Source organism: Calonectris borealis, chromosome 13 (assembly GCF_964195595.1).
Source record: "Calonectris borealis chromosome 13, bCalBor7.hap1.2, whole genome shotgun sequence".
Classification (NCBI taxonomy): Eukaryota; Metazoa; Chordata; class Aves; order Procellariiformes; family Procellariidae; genus Calonectris; species Calonectris borealis.
In genome coordinates, this window is record NC_134324.1 from 6,547,973 (window position 1) to 6,563,459 (window position 15,487).

Here is a 15,487-nt window from a genome sequence, read left to right on the forward strand (position 1 = left end):
AGTCCACTAGTCCATGTTTGTTTTGGAAAGCTTTCTAAGAGAACTTACTGCATTTTTGTGAAATAGCGGGGGTGGTAGAGCCATACAGGTTTCAGGTTCATGAATTAAATGGTCAAAAGACAAGGTGAAATGGGATGCAAGCCTACTTTTTCACACAGAATGCAGTATATTCCATGCTCATTTAGCTGCAATTTTGTTAGAACACGTACTGAAATTTCAAGTGCTTTTTAATGTTAGAATACATGAAATATAGACTACTTTATTCTGAAACAATAGGTAACACTGTCTTTTTTTCTTTGATTTGTGTGTGTGTTTTTTTTTTTTAATAGAATATTCAAATAAAAACTTTGGCAGATGATGTGGTAAGGTCTTTGTAACATCTTAATTTGCAATGGTAACTCCACGCTGCATGCTATATTACTTCAAATGTTGTGGACAATATAACATTTTCTTATAAGGATATTAAACATTACATTTCAGAAAATTGAGTTACTATCCCTAAATATCTTCATTTGTAACTTCAGTTGAAGAAGGGTAATTAATGGTATCTATTTGGAGAAGCTTCTTTAACCACATTCTAAATACTTTAGTAATACTGTGTTTATGTTGAAACTGTTATTCACCAGTTCAAGTGTTATTTCTCTTGACCTTCTTTTTAACGGTAAAGGATCTGCAGTGGCTCTGTAGTTAGTTGCCACATGATTCAAGTGGAACCATTTTGGGTAATAAATGTGTACTGTATGTCAGACAACGAGTTTGTATTCAGTAGCACTAACTTTATAATTCTGAATACTTTGAAACCTGTTGTAAACTATTTTTACAGCAACTTATATCAAAATTGATTTCAGTAAAATTATAAACTTTTATTTTCTGTATATAATAGCTAAGCCACACTGGCCACTTAGTTAATCATCACTTACATGTCTGATATGAAGAAATTGTACCTAGTTATCATGTAGAAGATTTATGGCTTTAAAGTGATCTCATCATTGCAATCTGATTAAACAAATTCGTTTTTAATAAGGTATACTTGAAACAGATCACAGTATGGTGAAATTGATCTTAAATGGCACTTTTTTTTTTGTGACTGCTGAATGGGCATTTTAATAGTAAGTGAACAGTAAAACTGCATTTGATGTATATTGGCTAATTTTGAATACTGCCTTTCAGGCATTATGTCATCTTTGGCCTTTCAATAGGCTATGTCCTAATTTTAGTTTCAAAAAAAGTAATGTAAACCATTCTAATATGGAAAAAATGGGATTAAAGTAAAATTCTTGTCTTGTTAAAGATGTTGACAGTATCCTTGTAGGTAATGTGTTTCTGTCCACAAATGTAAGACTTCTAAGGAAGAAGAAAACCCAAACCCAACCCCCCTCTCCTCAAAAACACAAAAAACCCAAAAAATCCTCCAAAGAAATTCAAAGGGCATGCAGCTTATCTAGGGATACTTTCCCTTCAAAAATTTAAGGTAGTCTTGTAGGATCTCAAAAAACAACAACAAAACAAACCCAACAGCAAAACAAACCAAGAAAAAGAAACAAAACAATAAAAAAAAAAAGAAACAACCTTTCTTCCCCATATTCCACAGCACTTGGTCAAATTTCTCTACTCCTGACTGGACTAACCTAAAATGAATCCAAATTTGCTAGAAATGAAATACTCCATTAAACTTTTTACACCTCACAGAGCTTGTTTAATTATAGAAGATATGAGTTTTGGTTTACATGTCTTTGTAGAGATTGCAATAACTTTTATGAATGATACTGGTAACCCTACATAAGCTGCTGTTAGATGAAAGCACATCTTCATAAGGCTGTTCAATGCCTGAAACAAATACAGTAGTATTTGTTGATGCAAACAGTTAATTTAGAAAAATTGCTATAGACGTAAAGTTCTCAAAATGAACATACATATATATATATAGTTAAAGACAGTATTATTAAATAAAAAAATCCTGACTTTATTCAGAATAGAGTTATATATTAATAATACAGTAATAAATGGCCTTATAAGGAAGGTGCTCTTGTTGGTTGTTTCCAATATTAACAAATTAACTGAGTAAGCATGCTTTAAAAAAAAAACAAGAAAAGGTGGGGGGTTTGGTATAAGGCATAAAACAAGTCAGCCTTAACCAGTGAAACGTCATTGCAGACTGTATGATATGCTTTCACTAATGTCTGTTATGTGTATTTAACTATGGGTGGCTGCTTCTATGTGAGTAATCCATTACCTGGCTTTTTAAAATTACGCACTAATTTCAGGAGTCCGTACTCAAAATCACTTCAAGGAATTGTGAACTATACTTGGAGCATTAATTCCTCTACAAACTTTATTTTACTTTAGCAGGATTTTTTTATAAGCCTGATGAACTTGTGAGTACCTCCTTCCCAACGCTGGCTTTTTCAGTTGTCCTCCAAAGACTTATAGCTCTTCAGGTGAAGGAACGCTTGGACATTACCTTTGTGGTACCATATTTATTCACTATCAGGATAATTAGGGAGTAATGTGAGAAGATGAACTCAAGATTTTGAAATGCTAAGAGTTTAACATAGATGGTATACTTTTGAAACTGTGAGAAATAGTTATATCCCTTTTGCATGTGACCTGTCATGAATTTACCTTAAATGTTGTTGTCTTTCTATGAAAAGTAATCTCTGAATGTTAGGGTATTTTTACTTACAATTCAGTTTGAGTTTTAACTCTGCTGCTTGGATTAACTAAAAATGTGTGTATTACTGCCATGTAATTGGCTGCTTTCCTATATTTCTATTTCTGCTTATTTTTAAATGGATGTCTTTGCAGCGTGACAGAATAACAAGCTTCAGAAAATCAGCAGTGAAAAAAGAGAAACCTCTCATTCAGCATCCTATTGACTCTCAACCTTCTATAAGTGAAATCCCGCTTGCCCAGGCACTTGTTGATGAGCGTTGCATGAACTTATCAGAAAAAGAAGTTATGGATCTCTTTGAAAAAATGATGGTAAGATGACATGCTACATAGTTTTATAAGGTTTTAATTTGTTTTCATGTTGGCATTTATTATGCAGGAGTGATTTTCAAATGTTGTCATTTTGGAAGTATTAACTTCCAAAATTAATTACTTGGAAGGGCATAGCATAGCATAGGCCTGATAGACCTGTCTAAATTGGCACATAAACAGTTGAGTAACTCATAGAATGCTAGTATTATATATGCTTAAATTACTTGCTCTACTTCTACGGAGAAAACAAAGTCAAAAAGCCAAAAATAAAAATCTTAAGTTGTTGATTGCTTCATTAAGATAACCTCTGTAGACATTAGTTGCAGTAGTTAGATACTGCTGTTGAAGGATATTTTTCAATAAACCTAAGTAAATACCTTTGGAAAATTTTTGCATGGTCTTGAGTATTTTCTCTCTTAGGATCACTTGTCAAGGTTTGTGATTCTACTCACAAGCAAGCTTTTCTACTAGTAATACAGAAGCAAACTTTTGAAGTGGGTGTGTATAAATTCTGCCATGCACATTGCATTTCCTGATACTTCATGTACCAACACCAATCTTTTGAGTATTGTTAGAAATACTGCTTTCTGTATCATTCTTTAAAATTGTTGTGAACTTCCATACAGTCAGTATGGCATAAGAACTGTCCTGTTCCATTGTGTAGCTCTACTCTGTTCAATGAAGTTGTGAATCTCTTTTGAAAGATTGGATAAATGTTAATTAATACTTGCTTGATTTGCTTGTTAGATTAAGGGATTAATTTTTAACTTTTCCAAGTAATGTTAATTGAAGCAGACAATAGGTCTGTATTCCAGAGACCAATAATTCTTTGAAAAAGCTGTTAGCTAGTAAGTTATTATAGTAACATGTACTGGTCTTAGTTGCTAATGAAGTTACTTTGACTTTTAATGCAAGACTAGTCATGACTAGTAATGACTACATGTTGTATTTAATCAGTTATTAAATTGAAACAGGCATCTTTAGATTTAATCTAGCAGAATATTTGGATTTTTCGTTTTGTTTTAAATACATCAGTTGAAACACATTCACATCTACCTCTGCCACAAGCTAATAATCTATGTAGTACCAGCCTTCTGATTAGATAGTGCAGGAATGATGTCCGTTGTGATAAGATTTTATAAAAAACACAGGAACTTCACAAGACTTAACACTTGTGTGATCAACTTGAGGTGCAGAATTTTTTGTTTTGTCCTCTAGTTCTATTTCTTGAACCAGATTTCACTAATGGTAACTACCCTTGATGCAATTATAATTTTGGGTAAGTCTTGAAAACAGCAAACACTTGAAGTGACAGAATTAAATGAGAAAATCGGGTAGCTCAGAATTAAACAAACTGAAACGCAGATAAACAAATGGCTCATTTTTAAACAAACAGTTGAAAAGTTTTTGTTATTTTTCAGTAACTGGAAAAAAAGTTATTGAAAACTTTTCTAGTTTAAGAAAATGAGTATAAAAATAACAAAGACTAATAAAAAGCATGAAATAGAATCTTGATGTTGTGTGGTCTGTTTCTTTACAGGAAGACATGAATCTAAATGAAGAACGTAAAGCTCCTTTAAGAGATAAAGACTTGACCACAAAACGTGAGATGGTTGTCCAATACATTTCTGCAACTGCCAAATCTGTAAGTAATCACCTTTCCAAAACAGATGAAAGTAAGAAGCTTAGCTTTGTAAGTTATGCTTTTCAAGCTTGAAACCCTCAATTTTTTTGTCTGGGTTTATCTTCTAAGAGTGGTAGGGAAAAAAAAAAAATCTGTACTTTATTATTAAGTACTTCTCAATGCTTGCAGCTGTGTCTGAAGGGTTAGTTTGTATTTAAGTTGTTGGGCAATGTAAAAACTTGATGCTTCGTTGTAAACTATAAGAAATTGTAAATCCAGTGATGTAGAGTAATGGATGGAACCTGAGCGTATTTCTGTGGAATTCATCTTACGAATTTTTGGTACCAGAACTTCTTGGAAGGGATAGCATGATTTCATGGTTTCAGTAATGGCATACACACTGGATGTAGGATTTGCAGTGTTAGAAAAAGGGAATCAAAATATTGAAAGTATGCAAAATTGAAGTAAAGTCAGTATTTTGGCTTAATTTGAATATGTTGAGTACTGTAGCTGGCTTGAAGACTGCGTTAAGTATTCTGCCAAGGAATGTTCTGAAGGTAAATAAAATTATTCCCTCAGTGAAAAGATGGTCTTAAAATGAGTTTCAAATTATATTTTGAGTAGAAAAAAATATATTCAGACCTTTCATTCGTGTTGGTCATTCTCTGTACTTAAGATTGATTAACCCTTAGTTGATGGATCCTTCATGCAGAATTTTTGAAGTCTGTGTGTTTTGGGGTGCCGGAAGTGTAAGAGAACCACTGGATGCCCCAACATGTGTTGGGGTGGAGAAATACAAATTCAAATAGTGAAGAGCTGCAATTTATTTTCTGCAGTGGGACTAATAGTAGTGGAACTATAAGTACGAATTAGTTATAAAATGCAACAGTAACACTTCTTGTGTGTTAAAAATTGACTGTGGCAAATAAAGTTCTTACCATGTAAAAGGACAATATGCCACAAAAATTCATGAATGTTGGATGAAACAGAGAGAGAGATATATATGTTGTGATTTCCCTAGAAATAGGTTTTGTCCTGATTTGTGCCACTATTTGTTGTATAAAGAATTTTAATGAAGCTAGTGGTGAATTCTGAGAAACTGGATGTATTGCAGTACTGGGGAGAAGTGTGGGGGGGGTAGCTTTGTGTATCCAATGGACAGTAGTATGCTTCAAGTGGTAAATTTTGCTATCAGCATGGTACTTCAATACAATTAGGTAATGCATATGATTTTATTTGGAAATAAGGATGAAGCTCATCTTTTTTTCACACTTAAGTTATTGTGTGCAATAAAAGGTTACTGGAAATGAAGACTGTGGAATAATTGTTCAAGTACATAATGGCAGCACTGCTAGCAGTTCTACAGAGCTGAGTCTGAGTGCTAAATACAGATAACATTAATAATCTGTTTCTTAGTGAAATAAACTGGCAGTTAAGGTGGTGCTGGTGTCTGCCTAATGGATCTATAAGCATGGACTGCTAGCAGTACAGTTGACTTGTTTTTCTTTTAACCTTTAAAATCAGCTCTACAGAGTTAAATTTCAAAAAAATAAAACTACAGTGGCACGCAATTATTAAATGCAAATGCTTTGCATTGAACATTAGAAACTTAAGTGAGGAAAAACTTGCATTATAATGTGAAAATGGTGATTAACGATTCTGAGAGGAGTGATGTTCGTGCATGAGTTCATCTTAAACAAAATCCACAGTCCTTTAATCCGTCCTAGAAGGAATCCAGTACTTAAAGCATGGTCTAGCTAAACATACAAGTTACTGGAAATTATTTGAGCTTACGCAGTGAATATTATGAAAATTCCTGTTAATATACTCTGCCTAGACCATCTTCGGGAACTATTGATTACGTGTTTTAAGGTTTTTGTCTGCACTTGATGATCAATGTTAAATCTTAAATTTTTCTTAGTAAGCAGAAATATTTTATTGAAGCAGTAGAAACTTTCACAATGGAAGTACTTGCAATTCTTTCCCAAAATGTAGTTGGACAATGATGATCTCTCACATATATCGATATCGAAATGTAGCTGCCTCAAGTATGATAATTTTGTAGCTGAGTAAGAAAAGCATGGCTACCATTGCGTGTCTAACTGCTGGAAATTTTAACAGATTGCACTACTGCCACCATATGCACTGCAGCATGGGAAACTTAACAGAACTAGAGATATGTTTGCCAAAATGTACTAACAATTTAAAAAAAAAAAAAATCAAATCCCAAAATGTCCTCATACATGAACGTGCGCTTTAACCTTAAGTCAGCGCCAGTATGGATGTTTTACACATAGGCAAAATGTTTTTCCTAATGGAAAAAGGACTTGTATTGAAGTTTGTGTGCTTCAGTAAGTCCTTCTTGCATTTGAATCGCAGCATTTGAATGGAATAATTTAAGGTTGTTCAGAAATATGAATGACCTTTCTGTAGTGTGTTACCCTAATTTAGCTTTAAAATAGCTACTATCTTAACTGATTTTAAAAAATATAAAAAGTAGAGCTCAGTTGTAAAATGTTGATTGGGATCTTACAATAAAGTAAAACCTCATTTTCACTGTTAATTTCATCTTCTGTTTAGTTAAGCTACTATTCTACCTCGTTGAATTCAAGCCCTAACCAATTTTTACTGCCTCATGAATTGTCAAACTTTCTTTTCTTCAGGCCATCTTCAGGCTTGTCTTCCATGAAAATGCTGATCGCATTCAAAATGATCTTTCTTGAAATTTTCTACCTTTCTCTTTGGTCACAGATAATTTTTCATCTGTCTTCCTTTTTTTTATACTGAAAATACTTCTTCTGCTTGGAGCTTACGAAGCACACTTAACAGTTGATGCGACTTTTCTTCCAGTTCATTTCATGTTTGTTTTAGTTAGGCTTTTGAGCTCTTTCCACTCATTTGAAAATATCACTTTCACTTGCTGATGTTGTCTTAACCAAATTATTTTTAAATTTGGTGCTTCATTTTCTCTGCCTTGTGTGCCATCTGCAGCATGTTGACCGTGCTTTTCTGAAACACTGTACTGTCTTCAGAGTTCTGAGTAAGAAAGAAACCTTGGTTTTCAATAGTTGGAAAAAAGCTTCTTTTTCCTTGGGGGACGGAGCTAATAAGATAGAAGTTAATAAGCTGGATGCTTTAATGTGAAGTGATTATCAGTGCTTCTGATTCCTTCTCTCACTTGAAGAGTAAGATTGTTTACCATGGAAATTATACTTGTGCAACGGTGAAGGCTCAGAATTCTGTTTCAGAACTGGACTTGGTGACCTGTCATACTGAATTAGTTGAACATTGGTGGGAGAAAGAGGTAGTAAATTAGGAAAAGAGATTGTCTGGTGATGACAGTCCATCTTGTGCTTCTAGAGGAAGCCTCATCAGGAAGATGAGAGAAGAGGTGATTGTGAAAGACTTGCAGGGACTTCTGTCTTCTGAAAGACTTCCTAAAAGAATAGTGGAAGAGATAAGAGTAGAAAATGAAGCAGGTAGAGCCTGAACAGATACAATCAAATTCAGATCTCAGAATAAAATCATACTGTCTGAGGCTTTTAATCAGATAAAAGTGGTTATTCCATAAACTGACTGCTATCAGATTGCAGCAAATAGCTGACAAGAAAAGACCTACAATATTTAGGCAGAAGTCCATAGTCCTGGTGTTCACAGGAACATGGTCATTTGTGTAAAGTGATAGAACAGGGCAGAGATCTGCTGCCTTTCTGTAGTTTCTTATGTGTAAAGTCAACTTCTTGTTCATGAATATGCAGAGATGCTGTTCCATGGTAAAAAAGAGAAGATGTCATTCTGTAAATCACTGTTTAATTATCCATGTAATTAAAAGCATCCATACTGAGCAGTTGAAGAAAAATGCCACATGAGATTTTCTGAAATGCAAGTCAGGTTTATAACTGTAGGCTATGTTTTTGGTTATGAAAACTTAATTAAATTCAGTGATGACATCATCTAAATGGATCAAAAGCTCCATAATAAATGAAGTTGTTATATGTACAAGGAAGTCAGTATGCCATTAATTTTTTCTGTAGTTTTCTCAGTGTCATATATGAAATATCTGACCTGATAATTTTAACAAGATGGCATATCTCTTAATCTTTCAAGATGTAGATGTCAAGCTAGGTATTTAGTTACATGTTTGTAAATGTGTAAAATACTGATGATTTAGCAGCAGAACTTCAGAATAAGAATTTCAAATTAGTTCTCCTGCAGTAGAACTACTGTTTTCCTGTTGAGAAGCTGGAACTCTTAAACAGTTTGATAAAGCAATAAAAGAATGTAACTACTACTAATGATTAAACACTGAAAAATTTGTGTGATGCTACATCCTACTAAGTACTTTGCTGTGTTTATTTATGTATTATTATTATCTTTTTTACACAATAACCTCTCTTGGCTGACAACTGCATGCAGATAGTCGGAAGTAAAGTTCCGGTGAGTACGAACATGATAGTTTTGTTTTTTCTTATGAATACACTTTCATTTTTAGAGATTAGGCTGAAATATTTTGAACTTTTATCTTCAATTTAAAAGTTCAGTGGGCATAACTGAATCCTTGTTTTATCAAAATAATTATCAACTGTCTCAATCATGTTTATCTTACCAGTATAAGATCACTGATTGCACTTTTGAGGGATCTGTGTTTAAGTTTTCAAGAGTCTATTTCCAAATACTTCAGACTCACTGAGAACTCATCTGTTCATCGTGAGCAACAAATATAATTTAGGCTTGTCTTGCTTTGTATTGAAGGCTATCACTCGAAACTTTACATTTACAGTATTTGACTTACTTATTCTGTTTAGATGTGGATTTTTTTAATGTCCTAATTGTTAGCATTCATAGTTTATCGTGGAAATGTCAGCTGCTGAATGTGAGTGTGAGAATAAGATTAACATAGAGGATTCATAAGGTCAATTAATAAGCAAAAGATGAAATCACTCACAGCATAACTTTTCTCTTATTAAGTGCTCACCTACATTTTCTGTTAAGTCATGGTTGAATTTAGTGATTTTTTTTTTTTTTAAACAAGTATTTGGGACTTAATTTGTTGGACTGAATTCAGCAAATTTTTGTTTCCTAGAAAAAAGGAATTTTTGGGGAATAAGTACATATACATTTTAAATGATGGCTGAAATAAATAATATTCTTTTTAATTATGAATGGACTTTATTTTTGATTGCAGCCAAAACAGGCTTTTCAGGTTCTGCAAGGCTTTCTACTTAGGTCATATTCAGTACTTCTATTGTGTAGTAAAAAGAATAAAGAACAATCTATGACTTAAAACTGTCTAATCATTACTTCAGATGTACTTAAATATATAAGAATGTAGCGCATAGGGATAAAAAATTACTGTTGGCTTTGCTTTATTCGAAGTAGTCTTTAAACAGACTTTTGTGTCTGTATTCACCAGTACTTTTTAGTTTTGTACACAGTACTGGTTCGTATGCTGATTGAGAAAATACATAAGCACAATGAAGGTATTTAAATGTATTTGATTTTTGTGAGGAAAAATTATTAACTCTCCAGTTCAGTGCATTTTAAAAGCATTTCAAATAATTCCTGCTGCCATGTAATTTCCTTATGATATGAATAGCTGCTTTGTGAAGAGATGATTTTATTAAGGAAACTGGTGCAGAATGGATAGTGGAGAAACTCTAATATCTGTTTTCTTCCCCATACCTTTTAATTCGGAGTTTGATGGAGAGCAAGAATAGTTACACATTAAAAGCATGTTTTTGCACAGATAACTTGCAAAATAGTAAAATAAGAAATGTCCCTCTTAGAGTATGGCTTCTGCATATTATTGCTTAAAGAATGCATGCATCTTGGTGTGCTGCTTCTCAGTATATGTTTTTATAGGATTCATCCCTTGGGAGCAGATTGCATCTGCTGGCATATGTAGTTATTTTCCTGAAGATTTATAGATTTACTGTTGTTAGGGAGGAGAAGAATTTCAGGCTGTTGATGCTAGTACTGTTGGGTTGTAGTGACAATTGGAGAGAGGAGGTTTGCCTGTTAATGGGGAGTTTAACTTATTTGAGTGTTACTTGGGATCTCAAGCACTGGTGCCCACTTGTCATTTTAGCTACCTGCAAAATAACCTTTCCTTGCTTTTATAGACAATGATAATTGCATTGAAATGGCAGCTGTGCATTTGTTTATCTGTACGGCATTAATGTAGATGTCTAAAGTAGGATTAGCTTGTTAGCTCTGTTTTTAATGGGTTAATTAATGTGTTTGGCTCATATCTACAGGGTGAAGTGTATATGAACTGTGTAAACATCCAATTTCTAGTTCAGGAGCTGGTAGAGTATTTCCTCATAGCTTGAACAAGGATACTGCTTTTCCAAGTCAAATGTGCAGCAACTAGAGTGGTTTAAAAAAAAAAAATCATTGAAAACACTTTTATTGCTTTCCTAAAAACAAACAAACCACCCCCACTTCCCCCAAACAACTTGTCTTACGTGACTTTGTTATTATACTCTAATGAGAATATAGTGGTTTCTTTGCTTGAGATAGAAACAGAACGGTATTAATAGAGAATATGCAAAAACTCTTCAGTTAGTCATTGGCGGGGGAGGGGAGGGGGGGACGAGTGTAAATTATTACTTCCACTTCTTTAATAATTATGCTGGTACCAGTTACTTCTTGTTTCTGTCTAAAGAGTGATTTTTTTTTTCTTTTCTTTCCTCTAAATTATGGAACAAGTATAGTGAATTGGATAGAAGCGACCATCTATGATATTGTGAGATTTCTATTCTATGTACTGGCTGCCAGCATTCTCACTGAAGTAAACACTGTCTCATGGAAATGATATACTTATAACTTCTTCAGCTGAACTTGGCTTTAGCTTAAGACCTAATGAGGTCCAAATTGTCTGGTGCCTGAAAGAGGAGTAGTTTGTGCAGGTTTTTCTGATCTTGTATTTTAACCATTACAGCCCATCCATTTGGTTCAGGTGTGCTCCACAGTTCTTTACCAGCAAGTAGGCAGAGTATCTGCTTATTCCCCATAGGGAGCAAAATGCTTTTGCTTTCCCATTTTGTTAGATATTGGTTCTCAAGCTTGTTTACAGGCTTTTGTTGGCACATCTGAGTAGTGTATAAAGCTGGACATTTGCTAAGTCCCTTGGAATATTTATGAAGGTCCTGGGTGAAGAATTCCTTTGTCTAGCTAACAACTTTGAAATCACTTGGAGTCAAAGTAGAGTAAGATAAACTAAAATAAAAATATCTAAAATATTTAATTGTTGCCTGGTTTTCTAAATATAAAAAAAAAAGTTTGTGTAGAGAGAAAACTGTGCTTAAGTTCATTTTTCACTATATCCTGCACTGTAAGGTGTCTGTCCTGTCTCTCTGTCACTGTTGTCCCTTAAGCCCTGAAATGTGTCCTACACACAGATTTGAATTGATTAGATTTACCTCCTTAATGGGAAAGCAAGGTAGGTTTTCTTTTATATACTTGTGGTTTTGTGGGACTTCCAGGAGTTCCCTTTAAGCTTAGTTTTTCACTAAAATTTCATTGCTTCTAACTTCCTCAGAGAAGGATTTTAAATGTGTGGTCCAGGCTTTCATTTGAGCTGTCATGAGTGAATCATTCTATGCCTTAATTGTAATACTGTGAAGGTGACTGGTCAGAAAGTAATTTCTAAGACACTGCTGTGGGACCTAACCCTCTGAGTGTCTTTGTGCTTAGCTTTTGCCTTCATCTTTATTAGATGCTCTCATATAAAGCATAACTTTCACTGAGACTTTGTACTTCAACGTAAATGAGAAGTGTATATATTAGAATCTGATCTACAGAAAAGCATAGCATTACTTAAAAATAGTATTCGAATCAAACTCTCTTTGAATAGGGAAATAAAAGAAATAGCACCTGGTTGTAGCACTCCAGTTAGCACGGCTAGAGGTAAGAGTGGATTGAGATGAGAAACTGATTACAGAAAATAACAGAAAGTAATCCTGTTAGGCTGAGAATTCTCTAGCATGAATTGGAGTATTTGGGTGAAAGGTTTTGAGAATGGGTTTTTATGAGCTACCTTTAGTGATCCTCTGTTTTGAAGAAGAGGGGAAAAATGATCCCTTATTGCTATGTAGTTAAAGGTGCTTAGTCATACAATGGAGAGGTATGCCTGTCTGGCATGGTAAGGAGGCTTAGGAGATCACACTGCCAATTCCTCTAACTTTTAACCTATTTTAACTGTTTTTGAGGGAGTCATAGGTCCTCTTAAAACAAGGCGCTAGACAGAGTAGAGGAGCTTCACTTATGTCCTCGACACATAGAAAGAGGAGGCAGCAAGAGCACACCTTGGTTTAAATATGAAAGAAAACGTAGCAAAGACCTTACATCCCTCATCTGAATAGGTATCTCCTTTGGAGCTTGCAGCAGACGACAGTGGTAGGGCTAACCACAGGAAATAATCTTTTTGGGAAAACAAATACATCTTGCATTCTAGAGTGCTTTTCAAGGGTCTAGCTTAACATGTAATGGCATTTGATTGAAGTTTCCATGATCTCATCTCTTTACAGATTTTGTGGCTGACAGCAGTGCTTCTGTTTTGTTCTTTTGCTCTTAGGGTTTTGGGAATGGTTGTTGTCTGAAATGACAAAAACTGTATCCAGTATTGTGTAGATAGTGTATATTAGTTACACATACAATCTTTTTCTGTTTCCATCCAATGCAATGGACAGCATAAAGCTGTTCCTGTTTTCTAGTTCTTTACCTTATGGTCTGTCAGAGTGATGGTTTTTCTGTACTGTTACAATTTTTAATATGTAGTGATAATATACTTCTCTGATTTAAAGTCGGTTCAACTCTTACAAAGATAACCTCCACCCATTTATTTCCTTTTCCTTCGGTGGAAGAGCATCTCTTTGTTAAGGAGGTTGATAGTGACAGATTGTAGTTACTTTATATCCTATTTACTCATCTTTATGTCTGTCTTGGTCCTTCGATGTATAACTGGCATGTGTTGTCCAGCTAAAGGTGCTATGCATGTCAGCAAGAAACATCTCCAAAGTTGACACAGTCCAGAGGAGACTGTTGTCTTGATGCATTCACAATCTGTGTCAGCTTTTTGTTTTGTTGAGGTGAGGACGAACAATCTGAAAGTACATTGTGAACATTTACTTAGTTCTGTTATATGAATTAATACTGGAATTATGTAGGTCAAAATCATTAACTTAAATGAAGACAAGTCATTTTATTATCAGCCATACTTAGTGCCATTTTTGGAAAACGAATGGTAAGAATTTGAATAGAGCAAACCAGAAACTTCATTAAAAGTGTAACTTTTTGAAAGAGAGACAATTAGAAGATTACAGTAGTCAGAGAAGTTCCTGATACAATTAAAACCAAATACATATAAATCCTATTCTGGGTCAGGCACTTTTCATATTGCCTTTACACCCATGACACGTCTTTATCAGGTTCTCTTCAATACACCATTTAGAGCTAAGGAGCTTTAGGAACTGCGTACTAATCATAACCACTCTTCTGAGATAAGCCTACTTTTCTGCAACTTGTCTGAGCTGTACAAAAGATTAGTTGCACCCTTTGGTAAAACGTTTTGTATATCGTTCATGGTTTTGAATACTACAGCTCTAAAAACTGATTATCAGGCATTTTAATACTGAAATACCTTGTAGGTAGTTATTCTTCTGTAATGACACTTTAATAGGGAGATGAGCTCTTTGTCAAATCTTCCATATGATTCTTTTGTAGCAAACATGATCCTCTAGAGATCTCGATTAGTGGCCGAACATGCAATTATGGTACAGCAAGAAATCATTGAGTCATGTAGCTGCATGATTTTTAAAACACTGATTTAACAGTTGGTGGATACCAGCTCCTTTTCGAAGTCATTTTCAGTGGTTTATCTTCTTCCTTTCTTTTGTAGAAGAGAGAATTAATTTGAGAGTCAGGATATGTCCATAGTGATAATGCACAGCTTTTTTAAAACAGAAGACAGGTACAGTGGGAATGATCAGACAAGCTTAATAACAAGTGGTGGTGGTGGGGGGTTATGTCTCTCTCTTTATGTTTGTTTCTACTACAGTGTTGTGAAGTAGATGTTAAATAAGAGTGTGTAGCAGTTAAACATGTTAATAGAACAGAATGATGGAATTAAATTTTTATATCCAAGATGTAGTACATGCACTTTACTCAAAGAAGTGAAGAAGATTCCAGAAAAATACTTACCCTTGTGATGGAAAACCTAGACTATTAAACACTTACGACAAATCAAAGTCCAGTCATGGGTCTTTGATAGTTGTACAGGGAAAATGGTGATTTTAAAATTTACACAGAAATATTGGCCTTACATGCTATCATCTGAACGCTACTATGATCAATATAACATTAAGCAGCGTTCTGTCTTCTGTGATAGGGCGGACTGAAAAACAGCAAGCATGAATGCACACTGTCCTCGCAAGAATATATTCATGAATTGCGATCTGGAATTTCAGAGGAAAAGCTTCTTAATTGTCTAGAGTCTTTGAGAGTGTCTCTAACTAGCAATCCAGTCAGGTAAGTAATAATTTCTGCTGTAGTTTTCATCATGCTGTTTTTGCTTAGCAATAAAGGATTGTGGGGTTTTTTTTGAAACCAGAGTAATTATGCTAATACTTCTTGGCATGAGAAAGTAGTTCTCAGCACACTGGAAAAGGATAACTGAAATGTTTGCAACTGTCTGCAATATCTTCTCGCCTTTCACAGTGGTTCTCAACAACTTCTGGTTGTTGGTACTAAGCATTTGTCTTAATGGTTGATCAGGTCTTCCTGGGAAGTGAGACTTAAAGCAGCGTCTATGAAGAGATGTGCAAGCGGTATTGGAGACATAACTTTCCAAGTTTACATTTGATTAAGAAATAATTAAAA

General features: G+C 34.4%; 1 protein-coding gene across 11 annotated transcripts in view; it reads left to right on the forward strand.

Moving 5' to 3' along the window:
* Positions 1 to 15,487, forward strand: part of DIAPH2 (diaphanous related formin 2) — a 251,755-nt gene that overhangs the window by 19,068 nt on the left and 217,200 nt on the right. For 8 of the 11 annotated variants that reach the window (XM_075161966.1, XM_075161969.1, XM_075161962.1 and 5 more), the window contains exons 2-6: positions 330 to 362; positions 2,806 to 2,982; positions 4,523 to 4,627; positions 9,023 to 9,043; positions 14,997 to 15,136. In XM_075161966.1, the coding sequence (XP_075018067.1) occupies positions 330 to 362; positions 2,806 to 2,982; positions 4,523 to 4,627; positions 9,023 to 9,043; positions 14,997 to 15,136 (476 nt within the window). The remainder of the gene's footprint in view (positions 1 to 329; positions 363 to 2,805; positions 2,983 to 4,522; positions 4,628 to 9,022; positions 9,044 to 14,996; positions 15,137 to 15,487) is intronic. The other 3 variants (XM_075161963.1, XM_075161964.1, XM_075161965.1) reach the window with 3 other exon arrangements.